Below are 22705 nucleotides of genomic sequence, written 5' to 3' on the forward strand. Positions count from 1 at the left end.
CATTTTTACGTTTTATTTTGTTACGTAAGAAATAATTAAATAGGTATAAAACGAGAAGGGTTAAAGACTGACAGTTGTCACGAAATAAAACCAAATAGAAAGCAAAAGCGTGTTTTAAAATTATCTGTTTAAAATAATCAAGAGGGAAGAATTTTAGATTTTATTTATTAATCGGGACTCTTTACTATTTTTTTATTTATAACGTTTAAACTCAGAGTCATCTATTAAACTATCTCTAGCTATAGATGAATACTTAAAGGACGGGGAGGCAGTAGAAGACTTTTTTAACTTGTTTCCTATTATTTCGTAAACTTATCACTATAAAATATATCACTTCTGTATGTCTTTCAGCCTCAAGTTCGACCTCATATGGAATATTCCTCACATATCTGGGCTGGTGCTACCAAATAGCGGCTTTTTCCTTTTGACCAAATTTAGAGAAGGGTTTGTCGAATTGTCAATCTCCAATGTATTACTGATCGATTTGATTATTACTCTCTCTCTACGCAGAGACATTACGTCGCTGCGTTTACTACAAAGTGTTCTGAAGAAATGTTAGGTATCAATTCAAAATTTCATCAACATCACCTTGATGGCTGGAAGTCTTCCGCGGTCCGTTTCATAACGGCACTTTCTTTTGCGAATGGAATCGACTCGCGGTGGGGGTTTTCCCTTAGAGATACGACCTCCAACCGTACCCACGAAAAATGGGTGTCCATGTGCTGGGATGACTTGGGCGTCCCGTAGGCTCGTTTGCTCCCCCATTATAAGGAAAATGTCAAATCTTATACGGGAGTCATATTTACCGACTAAATACAGTTGCTAGATATCTATTACGATACGTTTTTAATGGACAAAAATTAATGTATTTTTGTCGTTGTCTAATTTATTTTTATTATAGATTTATCTGCAGCTACTTAATAAATAAAGCTAAATAGCTACGAGTACTTTGATCAATTCTATTCAGTAGCTTCGTAGCGCTGAGCGAAGTAAAATAAAAAGCTTACGTCTTGACATAGGAATTGAAAACCCTCGATACAAAGACGCAATTCATCTTGCATTTTCCAATACGAGTGTTTCATACAGAAATGTTTCTAGAATTGTATACTGGAAAATTAATATTAATTTGTTTTTATATTACAAAAGATTTAACTTATAATTTTTAGTAAGTGACTATTTGCAATATAGAAAAGTAGGTACTATAATATATAGCCTTATAAACGCTCTCATATAACTATCAATATATAAATGAGGAAAAACTGTTTGAGGTGCATGTTATAACCCAATAAATATACAATGTCCAGGTATAAGATAATATAATAATATACTGTACAAGTGGATCTATTAAATCACATTTTCTTTTTCATTTTTTTTAATACCACAATGGCCTATTAGTTTGCGGGTACTACAGGCTGAAACGTAGTCTATAAATTGTCTGGTACAACAAGTTAACTTTTTTATTTTATTATTTTCATTCTAGATATAAATTGTGTTTAACAAAATTTTATGTAGATAAAATATTTATTAGTACAATTCTTCAATTTGTACTAAAGGAAATAAAATTACGCAAACATCTCATTACCGCTCCCTATAAAAATCTATAGAAACTAATCTTAAAGTGCGATACATACTTTAATTGATAGATATGATGTTAATCGTAGACATATAGCTGGTAGAAACTTGTACAAAAATCTGTACAAACGTCAACAGCTATAAACTAACTTTATTTATCTCGCAAAGTACTTGTTAATGCTCAGCCGCCGGGAGGAAGGTGGCATGGTCTGGCGTCCTCTCGACTCAACTTGTCGCACGATCTGTTGCCCGATTTATGATACCGCCCAATTTACAGTTCCATAACATAGATTATTCACCTTCCCGGTGATACATTTTTATTAAGGTTACATCGCAGACCAGTTAGTCAACTGATCGCCCGATAATTTCCCGGTCAAACGGGTGTATTAGGGAGAACGGGGGAAACATTTATAGACAAAACTTGTTTACACTACTTAAAGAATTAAACCGTTTCATTCGATATTCATATTCAAATTGTTTTCTGAATTATAGATTTTTATTTTATTTTAGTAAATAATTATAATAAATAAAATTTATATTAATGTATACTTAGCTTGTCATACTTTGCTAAAGGTACTCTTATATGCGAACAATTAAGCAAGAATAATATTATGTTATTATTACAATTAGTATTATATATAGCAATTATTCAATCAACTTGTGCTAACTTTGCAGCTATATTTAAATGAATGACTCATTACCACACATTTATTTAAGTAATGCTTGAAATAAAGTAATGAATGATCGCAGCAAAGAATAAATATACAAAAGTTTTCAAATTAATTTACAATCAGAATGTAAAACAAAAGTTAAAGGCGTAGTATTGTTTTCCAACGCAAAAGCAATTTAAAACTGGAACACGATCCTAATAAACAGCCTTACAAGTTATTAAACAAACTTATAATTTGAGCTTGCGGCCGTCGATAACAATGCAGCGAAGTTAGAAGGCAGCCAGGAAGGGGCGCGGCCGTCGCCAATCTTTCTCACATTGCAGTACAAAGTCGTACTTCTCAGTAAGAGCACCTCGCAAAACTTTGCCATAAGTAAACTCGCGAAATCTTTTCAACTAGCGGAAAACCCATCCGCTAAGCTCCCCGCTCCGCTAGACCGATCCGCCTGCGCTTATGAGTCATTCCCGCTCCGCGATCGACAGACGTCTCCCTCCGGCAAACAAACGGACAAGTTTTAATGTTTTGCTCACAAAGTGTATGATTAAACGCGGAGAGCGGCGAAGAGAGTCGGCCGTAAGTTATTGATTTTCCCCGAGCGAACCCCTGTCGACTACGCGACTCGCGGCCCGCAAGCGAGACTATCTTACTTTAAAACTTGTTTTTAAACATGCAAAAGTGTCGAAAAGAGCTGAGAGTGACCGCCAGTCGATCATAAGAAGTGTGAAAAAAGTTTTCACCACACAAACTAACTGTTAGCAAGTTTTTTTCATGTGGATTGTTATGAGAAAAGTTAGTGATAGCTGCGCAGAAGAGCTGCGGCCGGAATGTTCCGCGCAACCCTCAACTTCACTTCGCTCTACGTTCCGAAGTTAACGCAAAGTTCCGCCATTTTGGAACATGCTCACAACCCACTTGTTTTATAAAGAAACTTTTTATTAATTCCTGTGGGCCGCGGAGTGTCAGTAAGATGTTTTAAGGTTATAATAAGAGAGGAAATTCGTTTCTTTAACTGAGAACTAGTGTTTTTTTATTGTTGTTGCCGTGTGTACGTTAAAAACGAGTGTTTTCAATAATTTGATGTATTGTTTTGAAGTGTATCACTTGTGACGTTTCCCGGATGATGCTCTTATGATTTGTGTTTACTTCTCCGAGCGGCAGGAACGCTAAAAACTCTACAAGAGCACGCTTATGGCACAGATACAGAGATGAGTGACAGGTATTACTCTTTTAACTTACTTTATTGTAGTGAAATCACTTTTTAAAAAGTTGTGTTCATAAAAAGTTTTTATGTATGTTGCAAGTAGTTACCATAGCTTAGTGGAGCCTACAAACAAGCAGGAATGTAGAGTACAGATGAAACTACTTTACTATTAATGATATTTATAATCATTTGAGATTTTATTGTAGAGCATTCTAGTTTATACTGCGAATTCTAAATTTATAATAATAAATCGATACACGGTTAACAAACGCTACTTAATGAAAGGAATATTCAGATATTAATAAACCTTCCATCGCAAAAAGCCACTCAGCTCGAGGAAATTGTTATTCTGTATTTAGTTTTCAGCGAATTGATCAAAGAAAGCGTAAGCAGCGAATATAAACCTCCGTGGAGACTGCTTTTAAATAATATTTAACAGGACGTGACCTTGTCTGTTCGTTGTGATCTCTTATGTAATGATACTTCTCTCGTATTAATGTAAGTCACTAGCTCGGTAAGAGATAAATCTGCGGCACAATGTAATCTTATTACACACACTAGGTACTATATATTTACTTTGCGAATCAGTAACGGTAGCGTTGTAGTCGTCATGCGAATTATGCTTAAGAAATAAATTCATTCACATGAATGGCACTTAATTGAAAATCAGTTAATTGAAGCTGTCACGAAGTCATTCCTGTAACTGGTTCGAGTCTCAGTCCATTGTAGAGCAGGAAAATCTTTCTACAGTCACGGCTCTCGATGGGATAACGTCAAACACGCTCAGATACCGAATGACCTAAGTTAACTTCGTCCTTCAAACAATAATTAACCCAATCCGAACTGTTATAAGTACAAACTCGCATAACACTCAAGAAAGCTATGAAACTTTGTTAAATAACTTTTCAGATAACTTCAACTCGGCGTATTTGAACAAAGTTGTAAGCGGAATACCGCCACGGGCTAATTCAATCTGTGCGCTCTTGTAATAAATGTTGTTTTCGCGTAATACCAATAGGGGAGTTAGTGTACTTTGGTAAGTTGAAAGTTGTGGACTTCGCGAAGCAAAACGGGAACTTTTGTAGAACATTTCAGTGTAGTTAGTACAATGTTATAATGGAAATAAGCACTTCAAAATGGCGATGCCTGCAGCTGTGTTAATAAGTGTATGAATCGATGGGATACTGTTTAGTGTTTACGAATAATAACTGCAAGTCTAGCGATATGAGCAATAACTGCAAAAGTTTCGTGTTTAATTAAAGCTTTTGCATCAAGAATTAAATTATCATATCGTCTGGAAAAAAGTATTGAATACAAAATGAATGTACATAATTTTGTAACTAATAAACAAGTCATCGAGTGAACAAGTTAGAGAATAATAGCAAAAAATAATAGTGGTTTTAATAAATTCATCTTAAGAAAACTTCGTAATTGAAGAGTATTTTAATAAATCTCGATTGCAGAGCTCAAGTTTCTTTGAGATAGGATTAATAATTCCGACCTCTTCTCTCCGCTAAATTTTCCTTTAATGGAGAATTTTACAACTTTTACATTAAATCTGTATTAATGCTTAAAGCGTAGGCATTTATAAGTTTTTAGAAATTACTAGAGAACTAACTTTATAAACACAATGTAAGTATAATTAATAATAAGTAATCCAATCCAAGTTTTATACTGAATATTCCTATATATTAATTCAATAAAGAGCACCGTTGGTGGCTTTAGCGTGCTACTCTCATCCCTGAGGTCATAGGTTCGATCCCCGGCTGTGCACCAATGTGCGCCTGAATGAGCACATAGAAAGAAACTCCATGTTTACATTCGCTCGAATGGTGAAGGAAAACATAGTTAGGAAACCGGCTTTCCTTTGACCCAAGAAGTCCACGGCGTGTGTCAGGCACATGAGGCTGATCACCTACTTGCCTATTAGATTGACAAATGATCATGTAACAAGTACAAGAATCTGAGGCCCAGACCTAAAAAAGTAGTGCCACTGATTTATTTATTTATATACAAGATAATATATATTTATTCGGCTGCCATCACCTTTAGTACTAAAATAAAAAACCTACGAGTTATATACAAATATATGAAAATACATATTATACTAAATGTGACTCGACCATTCACATTCATACTCGTAGGGAAATAAAAAACCTAATACAAACCCATATTGAATTAATTCTGAATGCGAAGGTAATCTTTATACTACACGGTCGCCCTGAATTCACTAGATTCTGCATAACATGTAATGTACCAGAGGAATAAAGTCTTATCTACATAAGTCGTTCCATTCCATTTTCAACTTTATCACGCGTTAGTAAAGCGCAATTACGGCTAAAGCATTTTGTATGAAATGGGTACGACTGTCTCTTTATATTTGCCAGTTTTCTTTTACTTATTATGAACAATAAATTACCCTTGCAAGTATTGTTTATAAGGTTCTATACACTATATAATTAATTAAAGCCTTATAAAATATTAATGCTAGATAACTTAACTTAAATATTCACCTGAAATTGACTTGCAAATTCTTGTCCTTATGTGCTTGGCTTGTTAAGCAAACGCAGACACTGATATATTGTATATATTTAATAATATTAATTATTAATTATTTTTATTCCACTTGGGGCGGCCTATAGACGCTTATCTTAACTCAAAGTATTGCTAACTCTTGTTGATACATTTTTGGCCCGTGGCTTACCGCGAAGCCTGCTACGAATCCTAAGCACTGCTTGTGTCATCCTTTCGTAGCAAGCGCGTAGCTCGCCTACGAATCGTTTCTCGTCTCTACGTATATTTGTTTAATCCGACAATGTAAAAAAATATATTATTTTAAGTAAAATTATTAGGTTGATGACTAAGATAAATAACCTAATTCCAATGATATATGACTCTCGGGCAGTTTAAGTTACCTGTGTGTAATTTCTTGTGCATATATTTTAATATTTTGTAAACGAAGATGATAGACATAAAAACTTTTCTCAAACTTTTAGTTTCAAAGTTTGTGCAGTTTCTTAACCAACTCAGTTCAGATAGCGTATGCAAATATTCATGAAAAACAAGAAATTGCTACAAATTCGTTTTGTATTGTAAAAAGCCCTCGTGTAAAGTAATCTTAACTCAATACAAAGCTCTATAAACAGACTTCAATTTTATTGGACGCGATTCATGAATAGGAAATAAGTTTCGTTCCGTCGAAATAGGGTCGAGAAGCACTATGTTGGCTCAAAGAGAACTTAATGGACGCTCTGAGAACATCTTACATAGTATTACATCTGGTTTTAAATGTTTATCTGCGTGTCTACTTACCCAGTGTACTCGTCTGGATGAGAAGTCAAATACAAAAATAAATAACAAAAGTGTATAATTCTTAATGTCCTTTATCTGTTTCCGTGTGGTAAAGTACATTATTATAAAATACTCAAACTACACGTTTCAAAATGTACTATAAGAGTATGTATCAAGTAATCTGAAGTCTCTTCTGTCCTGTCTGGACAGAGTTTGCGTTATCATATTCACCGCCCAGTACTCGGAATCGTCAGCTGATTCAGCTTCACTCAAAAAACACGTGCAGGGTGTTTAAATGTTCTTGCCTATGAACCGGATTCGAGCCACAAGAGATAAGAGAGTTTAAGAAATAAAACGTAAAACTAAACGTTAGAACTAAATCCATTCTAAAAGTAAAAGTGGCTGATTACTTATATTATTCACGTCCAGGTGAATCAACGAACTCGTCGTTTTCAATATTCTTTATTGGCTGGTTATAAACGTTTTTAATGTCGGTCCAGTGTCAGAAAGATGAATAAATAACAAATATGGTTCTTTGTTCCTGAACGAATTTATAATATTATTTAGTAAGAGAGAGCGGCCTGACGAGGATAGACGAAGCAATGAATAAATACCCTCCCCTCCGATGAATAACAAAACCAACTAATACAAACCGAAACCCAACAATTCATATTTGTCTGAGCCTTTTTTAAATAAAAATCTTATTCTAACGAAATTTAGTAATATTCTTATTTTAGTAAAATTCCGTCTAAAAGCTTCATAAATGTTAACATTACTTCAAAAATTTGGAATATTAATGAAATTGTGATGGCTGGGACTTGTGTATGCGAGTGTCACACATAATGTGCGACACTAATATGTGTGATGAACCTTTTGTGTCTGTACATTAATGAAAATTATGGCGTCTTAGGCGGTTTACTTACGATATTTTCTATCACCGTATGAGCAAGAATGAATAAGTAATTCCAAAGAAAGATTTTCACTGCCGGGATTGGAACAGGGATCACCAGGGTTGAGATTCGGTGACTAGGGTAACATAACTCAGTAGTAATAAAGACTTGAAAACTTGGAAAATCGTCGTGCCTCAATAACAAGACTAAGCTTTCACAATAAATCCCGATCGATTCAAGATATATTCAATAACTCATAACTTTCATAGTATTTATAGAGGATAAAGGAGGAGGAGCTGGCGATATTTTGAAGAAGTGGCAGTGATTTATTAATTTTCTTTGTTATTCGGTCTACTTTCTGATCTTGTTAACATATTTCGAAGCCCCCGGGAATGTTGCTCACTCGAATGAAATTGCGTTTTTATTTTGTTTACCTGTTAGAAAATTCTAATTGATTTACAATAAAATGTCTGAGTTATTTGTTAAGATGTCATTTTGTGTTTTAATATACAACTGGGGATATGTATAGATTTTTCTTTTGCTTTCGATTTTAATTTGGATTAATGCGCAATCAAAAAATAGTAAAGCATCATACCTACGATCCCTTCTCTTACAATGTTAACTTTAAAATTTTCACCTCGATAAAAACTATTAATTTTATGATATTATGGCCATTGGCAATTTTTTTTTTAATTTTCACTCAATTAGATACTATTGGAACAATCATTTGTACAGTCTATTAATTCACTCTGTCGTATATCGTACTTACACAGAAAAACAATAAATATTCGGGGTAATATATTATTAATATTTGTAATCCTTTTGTTTATAATTTCGTGAGTATCTCGATAGGTTTGCAAACCAGCTACTTTCTACATATTATTAAAACAAAACCGAAATACTAATGTTTAGGATATCATCATAATGTGTATAGAAATTACCTATACTAATTAGTTATCAGCTATGTGAATAAACTTGCCTTCGTAATACGATAAATAATAATTAATAATTTATTTTCCCGCGTAATGTAGTTAGCAAAGTTACTTTAAAATATCGAATTTAGACGCTGAAGTAAACAACAAGTTTTAATGAAACAGCGCAGTAGATTATTGGGGCCACGAAACGAGTGGTTAAATACTTATAGAAGATTTAACATACCTCGCTTTGTTTTAAAATTTAAATCTGACTGTCTTATTCATATAACTTAATTATGTCTAATTGCACTGTTGAATACTAAAAAAACATCTCTCTCTTTTTATCAAAGCGTAAACATAATTTCACAGAAAGAGAGAACTTTAGTTAAACCAGTTTTAATAAGGATTATATCTTTAATTAGGAATGAATGTTCTTAATATAATATTTTGAATTTGTCAGTATGTCACGCACCGGGCGGCAAGGCTACTCGATACGCCACCTGCTACAGCTACCAAACGCCGCCCGCAGCTCTCCTGGACCCAACCCGCCCACGCCCAGCGCCAAGGTAAGTAATAATAAATAACTCTACAAATAACTATGTATTAATTGTTTAATTTATTTACTGAGGTATATCTATGTTTCTTTTCTAATACATTATTAAGTAGTGTCTCTTGTATTTATATTCAATTTAAACATATTATGAATATAATAAAGAGGAAAGATATGATTTTCGTATTTGGATTATACTCAAAAAAATATTCCTAGAATATTAAAAAAAATGTCCAGCCATAAGCTGAGCAAGTCGTAAGTTATAATCACAGTTGGTACAGAGCTCATTGTTATATTAGTCTTTGTCTCAAACCTCGTTCCATTGTCTCGACAATTTAACAGTTTAGCCCAAATATTTGTTCTCTACATCTTTACATTATCAAAATATATAATTAATACGAGTCTTAAACTAACGAACTAGTTTTAAGCGTATTTTACCGTAGACTAAATATTAAGGTTTGGAAGACAAAATTTCTTTCCAAAATACACGAAATTTTAAATTTAAGTCGAAATAATAACGTGTTTATTGTTCATAATGGTTTCTACTAATTAGTTAGATGCTATTACTAGAAGTACTAGTACGAAGTTCCTACAAATACTCGTGCAATATTAATATACTCAAACATAACCTGAGCTGCTTTTCGTGGAACTGTAATATGGAGATGAGGCGTTTCTGAGAAATTTAATTTACTGTACATTTTCATTCAGATATTATGTTGTAGTGCGCATCAAATGTGTTGTATAGAGGTAAACTATTCTTATTTATTTTTCTTTATATACGGCAATTAACAATCGTACGGTGAGGATATCTGTGTAACTTAGGATATAATTAAATCGCTAAGGCTAAGCCGAGAATTATGACTTCCTTATATCCAATGCAATACGATATTGAGACCCATAAATGGATGTCATTTTCTGCATTGAGTGAGTCGAGTCCTCCGACATATGGAGAGCGGTATGTTAAACCTTGATTTCTTTAACTTATCAAAAGTTTGCATTTTAAAATCAAAATATCATAAAGATCCTTACGTGTTTTAATGAATTTTTACATATTGCAAATATGTATGGTAGTTCTTGGTGGAACGAGCAGCGCCTCTAGGATCGCAAAAATATTTCCAAAATTACAATGTTGAAATGTTCTTGTTTTTTTGTTATTTCACATATTAATCATTTATCAAATGTTCTATAGACAAATAAAGAATGATATAGATAAATTAAAATATAAAATGATGCTTTCCATTGTTAAAATTTAGTTTAATGCGAACATTTATTCCGACCGTTGTACAACCCTTGTGCAATCCAGGGTTGTCTTCCTTCTTACATATTCACCGAGAGGGCGCTGTAATTTGTAGTTCTCAAATTCTTACAAAGATGGCGTTAAACACAGTTAAATCAACAGTCCTAATTTATTAAGAATATTATATTATTACAAATAATTACATGAAGATTACGTAATTTTATAATACTAGTAATACAAGTAACAGAAAACACAATTTCTTTAAACTGCAGTAAAAGATAAATAAAAGTTAATAATTGAGGTAAGTAATAAAGTTAAATATTTGAAAAATATTTGTATGTGCATCGGGGTCATATTAATGTAGTTTATACTATATGTAACGATAAAACAATGGTGTACTTATTGCCCATAATATATACTAATTTACTGTGCAAAGTATCCTGCTATGGAATTCCTACCTACTGATATCGGGCGAGCTCAGTCTTTAAATTTATTTAAAAAGCTTCTTTTTTATCATTTTTCTATTACCTGGTAATTAGCTACTACTTTTATATAGTAATTGTGACTCAATTAACCCTTAGATTAGTTTATTAATTTTGTTTATTATATTATATTACATATATTATTGTTTATTTATTTATTTTTTGCTTTTTCTTTAGACTTTTCTTTATTTTAGTTATAGGTAGTGTTATATGTTATTTTGAGTTTGAGTTTTTGTTAATTATTTATGCACATCTTGTACTTTACGCTCTAGTAGGTGTTTCTTTTTTATTGTTCCATATTAGGGTTGCCTGGAAGAAATCGCTTGTTAGCGACAAGGCCAACAAGTTGCCTAACAACTTTTGTTACCTGCTTTTTTTGTATGTATGGTTTTGTATAAGATAATGAAGTGTTAATAAATAATTGTAACAAATTTTGTTGAGTCGCCATGTGAAAGTTCACTAGTTTGATTTGTTGTATCGCTCGGTTAGACCCACTTGTAATTGTTTGTGATATCTTGCTAATTTGTCTTAATGTACCATTACATTATTTCGTGAGTGTTTTATCCGTGTTGTGAAGTTTTTGTACTTGTATTGAAAGTATATCATATAGAATCAGTCTAACATTTCCCCTAATTCAAATCTTATTTTATCCCTACGACTGACAATTGTGTGGCTTTTTTCGTCTATTTGATTAAATGAAGGTATGACGGTATGTGTCATCAAGGTTTAATATATTGTTATTGTATAAAATATATTTAGTATCAACGACCACTGAATCTTTGTAAGATGTTTTGTAGTTCTTTGTGCTACACAATATATTATATTACGTAGCTGTTCGTATGTCTCGTAGCTATTGCTACATAATGTTACACGGTCTTCCGTTTGACACAAAGTTTACTTGAACTCATATTAATATCCATATATAGAGGACACATTTTATGTTAATTAGTCCTCAAAATTATAATCCTTAGGAGTACTAAATCATATAAATACCTATTCTAATAGTAGGACTTAAAAATACGTCATTAAATGAACCCCTTTATTCACAAAATCAGTTTTGCTAACGTTTGTTAGTCATAGCAATGGTCCCCTTTATCGCATTCTTCCTGAAACTATTCGTATTGGCCTTTTAGTATTTATTTACAAAGCGAAATCAACTATTTATTTGTCGGACGATTGCTTTGATCCTGCAATGACCTGCTGCTAACATATTATTGACCTACCATTAAGGGACCGATAGAGAAACTTGAGGATATTCTAAAAATATACTTTTTATTGCATATTAAAAAGTTACTACTAATTTGTTATTTCTGTTACGCCAGTGAAGCAATATCTTTATCCGTAGCCAAAGTTATTTATTTTTACTGTATAATTTAGAGTAAAAATAAATGATAGTTTTCTAAAGAACGCGAACTACGAATTATTTATTGCCTGGTTCGTGAACGACTAAAAAAAAGCATTTTTTAACATTCACCTAAATGTATAACTTGCCTTAATCTAGACTTGCTTAGTAGGTATGTAATGAAGATAAGTTATAAATCTATAAATGAAATTGCCCATATAGAAATGGGATATCCATACAATTATTTACTGAATAGTCAGAAAAGGGTTTCTTTTCACGGATTGCTGATGCCCTGTTGAGCAAACCCCTTGTCCAGACCTCGTTTTGTCTACATTCATACATTATACTTTGCTTTGGGGTAAAATGTTGGGGTTTTATATGTCCTTAGTGTATGCGAGTAGAAAATAAGTGCTACGTTGTAATACGCACTTAATGAAAAATTTAGTAATCAAATTGAGTAATTATACCCCAAAATAGATTTTGTTTCTCAATTGTTGTAAATAGCTTAATGTGGTGTTGTAGTATTTCTGTTCACCGATATGTCGAGAAAATGCAATTTATTCCTTTTTTTTGACATAACATTTTAAAATTAAATTACGCGAACGCTATCGTCGTGCAAGTAATTAATTATTATTACTTAGTTCATTTTTAATCAAAATTACCCTGTTATTACCGACAATTCCTATTAAAATAAAATTTTATATTATGTACAATTAAGTATTGTTAGTCTAATATTATGTTATTAATATATATTTAATATTTATTTTAATGTTTGTTTGTTTCTAATTTATATTTTATCGAAGCCATTTAACTAAAAATAGAAAATACTTTATAATTAAAATATAAGGAATGAGTTAACCGTAATCTAGCATTAGGGGGAGGAAAAATCGAGCAAAGGAAAATTTTGTGGCAATAAATTTCTAGTTAATCCGCTAAGTGTTAAGTGATTAAGCACTCAACGGGTGGTCCGGTCTCTTACACGCCGATTTGTTCAACACTTACACACACCAAACATAGTGATGCGGCTAACTGTTCGATAATGCTGAAATTACCTGATTTAACATTACTAGTTAATATTATAGTAAATGACAATCACAAACAACTAATTACGTAATATAAAATATTTTTTATGACCAACTTCCATTTGATAATTATCATATTGTTGACAAAAAAATCTTATTAATACATATTCGATACTATGTCAATTAGTTTAAGAAAGTATAGTTTTAAACATACTAAAAATCTGTGTATTTATAATGGCGTTCACATATTATCGACATAATGACGTCGCCCTAAAGACTTAAACCGTGGTGGTAATATTTCTTTTCGACAAGCGGACCTTTCGCCTTGGTAATTTACTGACCAAACGAACGTAGCGAATTGAAATTATCACAACTAATTGTTATTTATTAACACGCGTGTCTTTTATTCCTTGATTGAAATTCGTTATCCAAATAAATTTCTACTTTAACAAATATAAAAAAAACCCGTCAAATCGTAGGTATGATCTATACTCTTGGGTTTTTGAAGTCAACCTATTTTATGGTAAAAGTAACAACATAATACATAACGTATATGACATATGCTCATCATATCATATGTTATAAGTTATACATATTATATTATAGGTTTTGCAAGATATTTTAACTACAGATGAAAGATTTTCATACACGAGTATTTTCATAACGTTTTTAAAAAGAAAATTAATTATTTTTACCTCTTTAATATTAAAATTTGGCTCATTTATAGTAATGATATAGTGTTTATTTTACCGCCTATCCTATATAGTATACAATAAACCAATCTCACAAAAACACCGCACGAATGCTATGAGCGTACAAATGCGATAGAATTAAGAAAACTAGACAATTACAATGATATAACGTGTCCCAATAACTCACGATACACCACTTTACTGCTTTATTGTTCCCCAAAGCGCACTTCGACGTAAAAGCCTGCACGGCATCGGTGATTGCCTATAATAGGACTTTGTTCAGCGGTGAGATTTCGTTGGAGAATTTGTTGTGAGTTCAATTCTGTTCTGTTAAAGTATTTGCCAAGAGTTTTACCACTCTCAATTAAATAAGATCGTATCGAAGAGGACTTTGTGCGGCAACATATGTAAGATATAAAAAAAATATATAGTCTTATCACTTTACTATACATTATAAAATAATTAAATTGGAATAATAGAGGTCTAAGAAAAAATATCAATATTTATAATTCTGCATATACAACTATATCTTTCCAATATTGTAAGTGACAAAGAAATGTTTTAAGCAAGAGTAATTTTAAGTATACATAAAATTGTAATTTGTAATGTTATAAAGTTGGGTGTAACATTTTGTCTTGAGGTTTCAGTGAAACGTGACCCTCCACCGCACCTCTAACGAGCTTTTGAATCTAAGACAAGGCATCTATCTTATAACAGTTTACACTAAATACTATAATATATCGTTGAATAACCATTTTTCGACGAATGTGTAAGAATATTGGGTATTTGTAGTTTAACCATTAATTGTTAATGTCAAGTTCAATAGTTTTCATTTATTTATTTACACTTTGTTACATTTAAAGACAAACAAATAATATAAAAATTATACGGAATACAACGGGCGGCCTTAGCGCTAATAAGCGATCTATTCCGAGCAACCATTTAAAAAATTAATCAATAAAGCTTTTTATAAATTTGATAAATATTTAAATGATCCTAATCCTTGGGATTGATTTGCTCCAGTTCCAAACAATTTGTATGACTCAAAACTTAGATTAAATTAGTTTCTCCTGCCCGCTCTATAGAGCGGTAAAAAAAAGGGTATACCCTTGATTTGCGAAATGGTAGTAAATGTAAATTTACAATTAATTTGACTTTTTTTCTGACGTTCAAAAGTGTACTCGTTTACCTATAATCTATATGAATTAAGTTATTTTGAGTTTGAGTTTTAAACCCTATTATGGAAAAACTAAAAAAAATGTGAAGGGTAAAGTGCAAGAAGTGCATAACCAAATCTTATGAATTAATTATAGAACCTAAATCTAAAATAATACAAAAAAAATATTAATAAAACTAAAAAGCTAATCTCACGGATTCATGAATGGCGATGTTATACAAAATAATTAGAAATACAACAATTACATAAATGTTTATGCAGACGAGTTTTGAAAGATATTAGGTAGGTAGCCAATCGTATGGAGTCGGGCAGCCTATTCCACAACTTAATGGCGGAGATCCTAAACGAATTGCCAAAGAAGGATGAGCTGTGAGATGGAATTTCCAAAAAGCATCTATTACAGGAGCGTAATATATAGTTATAAGGACCTGAGAATTTGAACTCATTTTTAAGATAAGAGGGAGGTGAGGGAGTATAGAAGTATACACAATAGTTATTTGTATATATAATCTCCATTAATTAGTTAACCCTAACGATATTTTACATACATTATAGGTACAAAAGCTATTTTATTCGTTATTAAAACCCACATACAAGTAGATTCGCGAAATAAAATCGTTTCAAACGGAGTCTTTGTTAAGCTGTGTATTACACGACAGGCAATTTCTAAGGTCTTACATAATCCGTTGTGAACAGTGATCATAACAAGAAACAAATGTCATCTGGCGTTTTGATGACATCTCCTCTTCAACTATGTCCCGAGGCGGACAAGACATTGTCTACCCTTTCCCAAATGCGAACACTTCGATACTTGTTAACATTGAAATAAGATGTCATAGTTTGTGCCAAATCTTGACACTATCTATTCTGTTATAGAATTAAATTTGATCTTACTAACGTAGTTGAAAACGACTTTGTATTTCGTAGCAAGTTCTTATATATTAGCTACTATACAGAAATAACATTGCACATTATAAATGGTTTTATGTAAAAATAATTAGTAGCATTACGTCCACTTACTCTTAAACGCCACATGACTCGAATAGTTATGGCTGAGTTTTAAATTTTATTTTATACAAAACCAAACACAAACCTCCGATTTGTGATTTCACAATCCAACAAAGCGAAACGTGTACTATTTCAAAGAAGCGATAGCAGCATCTTAATTCGATAATTACAGAAAGACGTTAGCGATAAACAATGGGCGAATACGAGCGCAAACGCCGAAAGTTTGAAGTACGCGGTGAGTGCAGAAGACCCATAATGAGGGTTCAGAATTTCGGCACATCGCGGCCCAAACCACACCCGGCTTCTTGGCTTATTATTAATTCTGTAAGATGTGTCCCCGATGTCCAAGACGTGCGCTGAGATTTGAGACAAAAGTCAGGAGGGCGGAAGGGACGCCCCCTCGGCCCTGAACGTGTGGAGCGTCGACAACTCGCAATATACGAAGGCTTTACAGGTGGTTTTAATAACGGCAGACACTAATGTCGCGAGATGAATACTTAATGGACGGATCATCGCCGGATCTTGAGGATTATGAGTGAAGACGGTTGACTCGAGATATGTATCACCTATTGCAGCAGATACAATTAACACATTGCTACATTCAGTTAAGTATTCGTACGGATATAATCGCAAAAACGTTTTATAAAGCTTCATTAAAATTAATGAATCATATTTTCGTTTTCAGTTTTACATTAAAAGCAAAATTATGTATAATATCTTTTCACAGAATTTTAGTAACATGATCATAATTATAATAACACGCTGTTACAAATTAAAATAATTTTACGAGCGGCATTTTAATAATACGGAGTATGACGGGTATAACGCGTAATAATTTAAGATCCCGAAAAGGATTGGATCCATTATAATTCTCAAGGAACGGGCGAAAACATTTTCCCAAAATCAAAAGTTGGTTCAAATTTCAATTACTTATTCGTTCGATGCGTGTGCTGCATGCGAGGGTTCGTAGGAAATGAAATAACACTTAAATGTGATTTATGGTTGAAAATATTGTTATAATATGAATAAGTCATTGTTTTCTTAACTAACTCGCGGCTCTACGGAAACGTGGAGCGTTTAAATTAAATCTCTTTGATCAATGGCTGGTGTGCCTGCGACAAATAATTCTAATTGTTTGCTCTCCTCACATATTAGTGGATACCTATTAATAAAGATATATTCTATTCCTAAATATTTGTGCGATAAAACCTTAAAAGTGTTCTTTTACCTATACGCTTAAAAAATTATAAGTACCTTTAAATTATATATATAATCTCCTCCACGACTTTTATGTTTCTTTTTGTTTACTTCGTTACACTTGTTAACGAATATAGAGCTAACAAATCATCAGAACCAGATGTAGTAATAAAAAATATTTCTGAATTACAAATGACTCCAAATCAGTCCAAAACAACGTGCCTCCAAAAGAGCCTTTGTACAAAAACAGTACAAGAAAGTTGGGCGTTCCAGCGACGTCCTTTCTTGAATTTATAACAGCCGAAAACAAGAAAACAAAAGTGGAGTCGCGCCAAAGGTACATTATCTTAACAAAGTACAGCAATTAGGTACACGTTCCACATCTGACTACAATAATTTAAATATGATAAAACAAACGACGCCGAGACGAAGAATAAGGCGGGTTCTCTTAACTTATTTATAAATTCTTCCTGTATTCCTAAGACGCCAAGGGATCAACCCTTCCCCGTATAATGCAATAAAAGGGGCACTCATATAAGTATCACCGCTTTACGTGCACCATGATAAGGGCTAATCCTTTTCGCTTGTGAGCGACCTTTAAATGTACTTTTGTAGGATCAGCGACAGTAGACAAAGTGACATGCGGGCCGGTGGGCAGCTTTCGTCTGTTTAAAATGAACCTTGGAGTAAAATGAAATATGTAGTATGGATGTGCTACTAATCATACTAAAAATTCAAATGAAGAGTCCATATTAGAACTTAATTGCATTGCAGCAATTAAGCCAAAATACCTGATAAGATCACAGAAACCGGCCGAACGCACCATTTCCATTAATTACTTAAATGAAATTCATGCGAGACCCACGCACTATTTACATTCAAAAACCCGACCCGCATCGTAACCCTTGCCAAAGTTGCAGTCCCTAAGACGCTAACTCCTAAGAAGAGGTTCTTTGATAGCGCGCCTCGGTGGCTTTGAATAAAGGCCACGGGGCCGATGGAGTTTTGATCTGCAATTTTATTGCTTTGAGATGGCTCTCCGATCCGCGTCTTCGAGATTGTGGTGTATCGATCGGGCTCTAAGTAAATTATGTCATTTGCCGATTACTACGAAAGTTATGAACTTGTCATTTATAATATTTATGGACTCCACATTATGATATCTTTGTATAGATATCGTTCAGAGAAATATTAGGGCTAAGCATGTAGTATTAACAATTATCATTTCTTGAACATAAGTAAACCCTTAACAGCAGTGAAAAGCTAGTGTTTACATATACATATATAAAACGGATGTTTAAGGACGAAAGTCATTTATTAATTATAATGAACCTTGTGTGGGAGGGGAAGAAGTCAGCTGAAGAAAGGGTGGCCATATTTTAAGATGTCGCCGTCATCTGGCCAGGAATGTGTGGTTTGGGTCCGGCCTTAATTATTTATTACTAGCGACAACAACCGTCTTCACTTGTGTTTACATTAAGGGTAACATTCAAGCAGACTCCCGTACGCCAAAAATGTATTAGATTTTGAATTAACTCACACTAAGTTTGTAAGTATAAGAATACTAGCTGTGCCCTCGGTTTCTCTCGCGTTGGTTTGAGACCCGTGCACATAGTAAACGCGAGCTCGGTATGTGACCATTATTTTGTTGCTGTGTTGTTTTAAACTGTTTTTTGTGATGAATAAAGAATGACATTTTTAAGCATATGATAAATATCATGATCATAATATAATTACCATAAAACAAGTTATACTGAGCCAGTCCTAAATGAAAGGCGCGGATTAACATTTGTTATTTGTTGGTTTTAAGAGGAACAAATTTGTCAAACGTAAATTTTATTTGTTCATCTGCCTAGCGTACAGAAACTCTGGAATGGAAACATAATTTTTTTTCTCGTTTTCGCAACATCTTTCACGCTTCGTTGCAATAGGTTTTAGTTTCTGTGATAAGCAATTAAATAAACGTATAAATAAACTATTTAGTTTCAACTATTAGCATTGTATGAGGTAAGCAAACTCAATATTTTTTTATGTAATAGGAAACGGGCTGGAGGCTCATCGGATGTTAAGTGAAACTGCCCATGGACACTCATATTGCTAGATGTCTCGAAAGTGCGTTGCCAGCCTTTTAAAATTGGTACGCTCTTTTCTTAAAAACCCTAAAGTGAATTGTTCAATGTGATATCACAAAAGCAAGAAATTATTTTGTGATTAGTACACGAGTTCTTTAGTTACTACTTAGTCAATATTTATTATAAAGTGGATGAAGCGAGGGAGGTTATATCAGGACCGTAGCAAGTGGACGTCCGTAGTTCCTGCCTATCCCTTCGATAAAAAGGCGTAGTAATATAAATAAATAATTAAACGATTTAATGATCTATATAAATAATTAAAAGCTACATATAAAAACTTAGTTGTATTAAGCTTTATTAAAATTAGTTTTTTACTCTTTACTTACATGAATAGTATCAAATAACAAAGATCCCTCCGAACTGCAGGTAACACGATCAAAGAGAAGTTCGGCGTAATCGACGTAAGACGAACTTGCGAACAGTCGTTTGAGAACTGATATTTCAAAGTCACGGGTCAATTTACGAAAGTTCCCACTATTTATTGCTTAGCGTTTGATGGACAAAATTATCCACGCAATTATTTTAAAATAATTCTATTGAATGGAGTAGTTGTAAAAAATACTTATTACAAATTAAAAGAAGCCCTCTTAATTAATTATTCTGCAATAGCAGAGAGCAGTGTTGGCCTAGTGGCTTCTACGTACGACTCTCATCCCTGAGGTAGTTGGTTCGATCTCCGGCTGTGCACCAATCGACTTTCTTTCTATGTGCGCATTTATCATTCGCTGAAACGGTGAAGGAAAACATCGTGAGGAAACCGGCTTGCCTTTGACCCAAAAAGTCGACGGCGTGTGTCAGGCACAGGAGTCTGGTCACCTATTTGCCTATTAGATTGACAAATATAATGAAACAGATACAGACATCCGAGGCTCAGACCTAAAAAGGTTGTAGTGCCACTGATTTATATTCTGCAATACAATTTGGAGGGAATATAGTAGTAAAGAAGAAGTCGGTTAAGTATCTATGATTTATTTCAAAAGTGTACAATGTTTATTATTTCTCCAGTTAAACCCTTAGTTATACTATTAGACTGTGTTCTTTGTGAAATTCTAACATAAATACTTAATTAAATGTGACTTGATATTCTGTTTTATAAAATGACTTGTCTAGTTAAAAAAAATCTTAAATAATATAGAAAAGAACTATTGTTTAATGTTAAAAAAAATTATTCACATTTCCAAACTAAACATCACTGTCGTCACAAGTAGCCATGTGAAGCGTCACTTGTACCCTGTTAAATATTCAGAGATCGGGACGGGGTTATTTCAAGTTAGCGAGGTCGAAAAAGACCCGGTCTAGGGTTGTCTAAAGATTTACAAAAAATTAACATTTACAGAGAATATGCATTATAACTAATCACTAACTGGTTTGTAATTTTTTCATTTTCAAACAACACAACAATAGCAGACGGTCATTCAACCAAGATAAGTGTAATATAATAAGACATATTGAGGATACTGACAGCTGAACTGAGATATCGGCAACCCTGAATAGTAAGTAGAGGCTAACCCGCGAGCGCTCATGCGACTCTAATTTCCGATTTGTCGACCTAAAGGGTTGACTGATTAGCATCTGTCTTGTCAGAGCGCGTAGAATCTTTGTTGTTGACGTAATTGACATCTATTTGACGTACTCCGTAATTTTCCTTCCATTTGTTTAGTAAATTGAGACATCAAATGGTAATTCTAGAATGAGTCTTGTCGTACATACCGTAATATTAAGCGTAATAGTATTCATATTATATCTTATAACTGGTTTGAAATGGATGTCTTCAAGAAATATTATAATAAAGCCACTTTACTATTAAGAATAAAATGTACATATGGGATATTAGTTTTGTTATTATATAGTAAGTATAGGTTAGTTATCGTAATTTTGTTTAGTGTCATGCAGTATGGACTATGGGCCTCTTTCGGTAGAGGCCTCCTCCTAAACCTTCCATTTGGATCTATTTATTGCTTCTTTCATCAATTTCTCCCCAGATTTTTATTTTGTCATCGAAGGCTTTTGAGGTCTTCTCACGCTTCTGGTCCCTTCCAACCAGATCACAGCAAGAACTAAGGTCACAGACGCACTAATCCACGCCTTATAACTGAAATGGTGAACCACCGATATAAATAAATATACTTCACATCAATTGACCACGACAAGTGTCGAATGACACCAATGGAAATAACTTATATAAATGAATATAATAATAATTAAAAAAAACATAAATATGAAATTAAAACAAATTTAAAAAGTTTTGTCCATGTGGCAGTGTAACTTTAACGCTGGAAATTAATTATTAATTAAACTATTTTATTCCTGTCACTTTTACAATACACGAAACAAGATCTTTGAGCAGTATGTAGCCTCTTCGCCAACAATCTACAGTAAACGTTCAATACTTCCTTTGTGTTTAGATATACTTCGATCAATAATTCAGTATTGTCATGTTGACAGGTCTAAAAGACCCCCTGCTTTGTCGTATTATGGTGGTAATGACACGTGTAATCCCCGCACGGCTGGCCTGTGACACCTCATGAATGTCTCATTTATCAAATCCACGGTTTTTCCTGATATACTTTTATTTCTTGTACAAGATAAATAACATTAGAAATGAGAATTAGTAACACTAGCGCCTATTGTAAGGCTTTGTCTTTTCTGTACAGCTTTGGGAGCTTAAATATAAATAGTAGAAACAATAATATCCCAGTTGGTCCGTATTATTTGACCATAAATCACATTTCCTATTCGTTCTAATTTTGTTCCTTCTGGAGAGCTTTTTAGATATACAACGTTCAACAAAAGTACTGGCTGGACAAATGAAGGTTCGAAATTTAAATTGTCCGGTGCAAGGCTGCTGGCGACGTATCGGCTGTCACATTATCGCTCCCCGACGCTGGTGGTGTTATTATCAAACTTTTTGAAGGATGAAGCTTACTAGATGTGGAGGCGGCTATTTAATGCATTTTGATGTTGAACTGACAAAACAAATTGGTAAAATAACGGAAACCAGAAATCTAGGATAGTGTGGACTCTTTTTGCCAGACTATTTATTTAAGGAATTAATAACAGTCTTCTGTTTTTCAAACTAAATTGGCTTCACGAGATTACAACGAAAAAGAGCCAAGGAGATGTTAACAACGTAATATGTACGTGAATAAATAATAATTTAGAGCAGATTTGGCCTAGTGGCTTAAGCGTGGGACCTTCGTAAATCGTGACATGCGTCAGACACGGACACAGAGGGCTTATCACCTACCTATGTATCCAATAAAAATTATCGAAGAAACAGATGCAATCTGAGGCCAAAACCCATTTATTTATTTACCTTAATTGCAG

At 33.3% G+C, this 22705-nt stretch overlaps 1 protein-coding gene across 4 annotated transcripts in view; it reads left to right on the plus strand.

Moving 5' to 3' along the window:
* Window positions 1-2588: 2588 nt before the first annotated feature.
* The window catches only part of LOC125053135 (myelin transcription factor 1-like protein), a 162072-nt gene continuing 141955 nt past the window's right edge, over window positions 2589-22705 (plus strand). For 2 of the 4 annotated variants that reach the window (XM_047654361.1, XM_047654362.1), the window contains exons 1-2: window positions 2591-3459; window positions 9000-9105. In XM_047654361.1, the coding sequence (XP_047510317.1) occupies window positions 3449-3459; window positions 9000-9105 (117 nt within the window). In that variant the 5' untranslated portion in view covers window positions 2591-3448. Of the gene's footprint in view, window positions 3460-8999; window positions 9106-22705 lie in introns of all 4 variants that reach the window. The other 2 variants (XM_047654359.1, XM_047654360.1) reach the window with 2 other exon arrangements.

This window comes from Pieris napi, chromosome 10, assembly GCF_905475465.1.
Source record: "Pieris napi chromosome 10, ilPieNapi1.2, whole genome shotgun sequence".
Lineage (NCBI taxonomy): Eukaryota > Metazoa > Arthropoda > Insecta > Lepidoptera > Pieridae > Pieris > Pieris napi.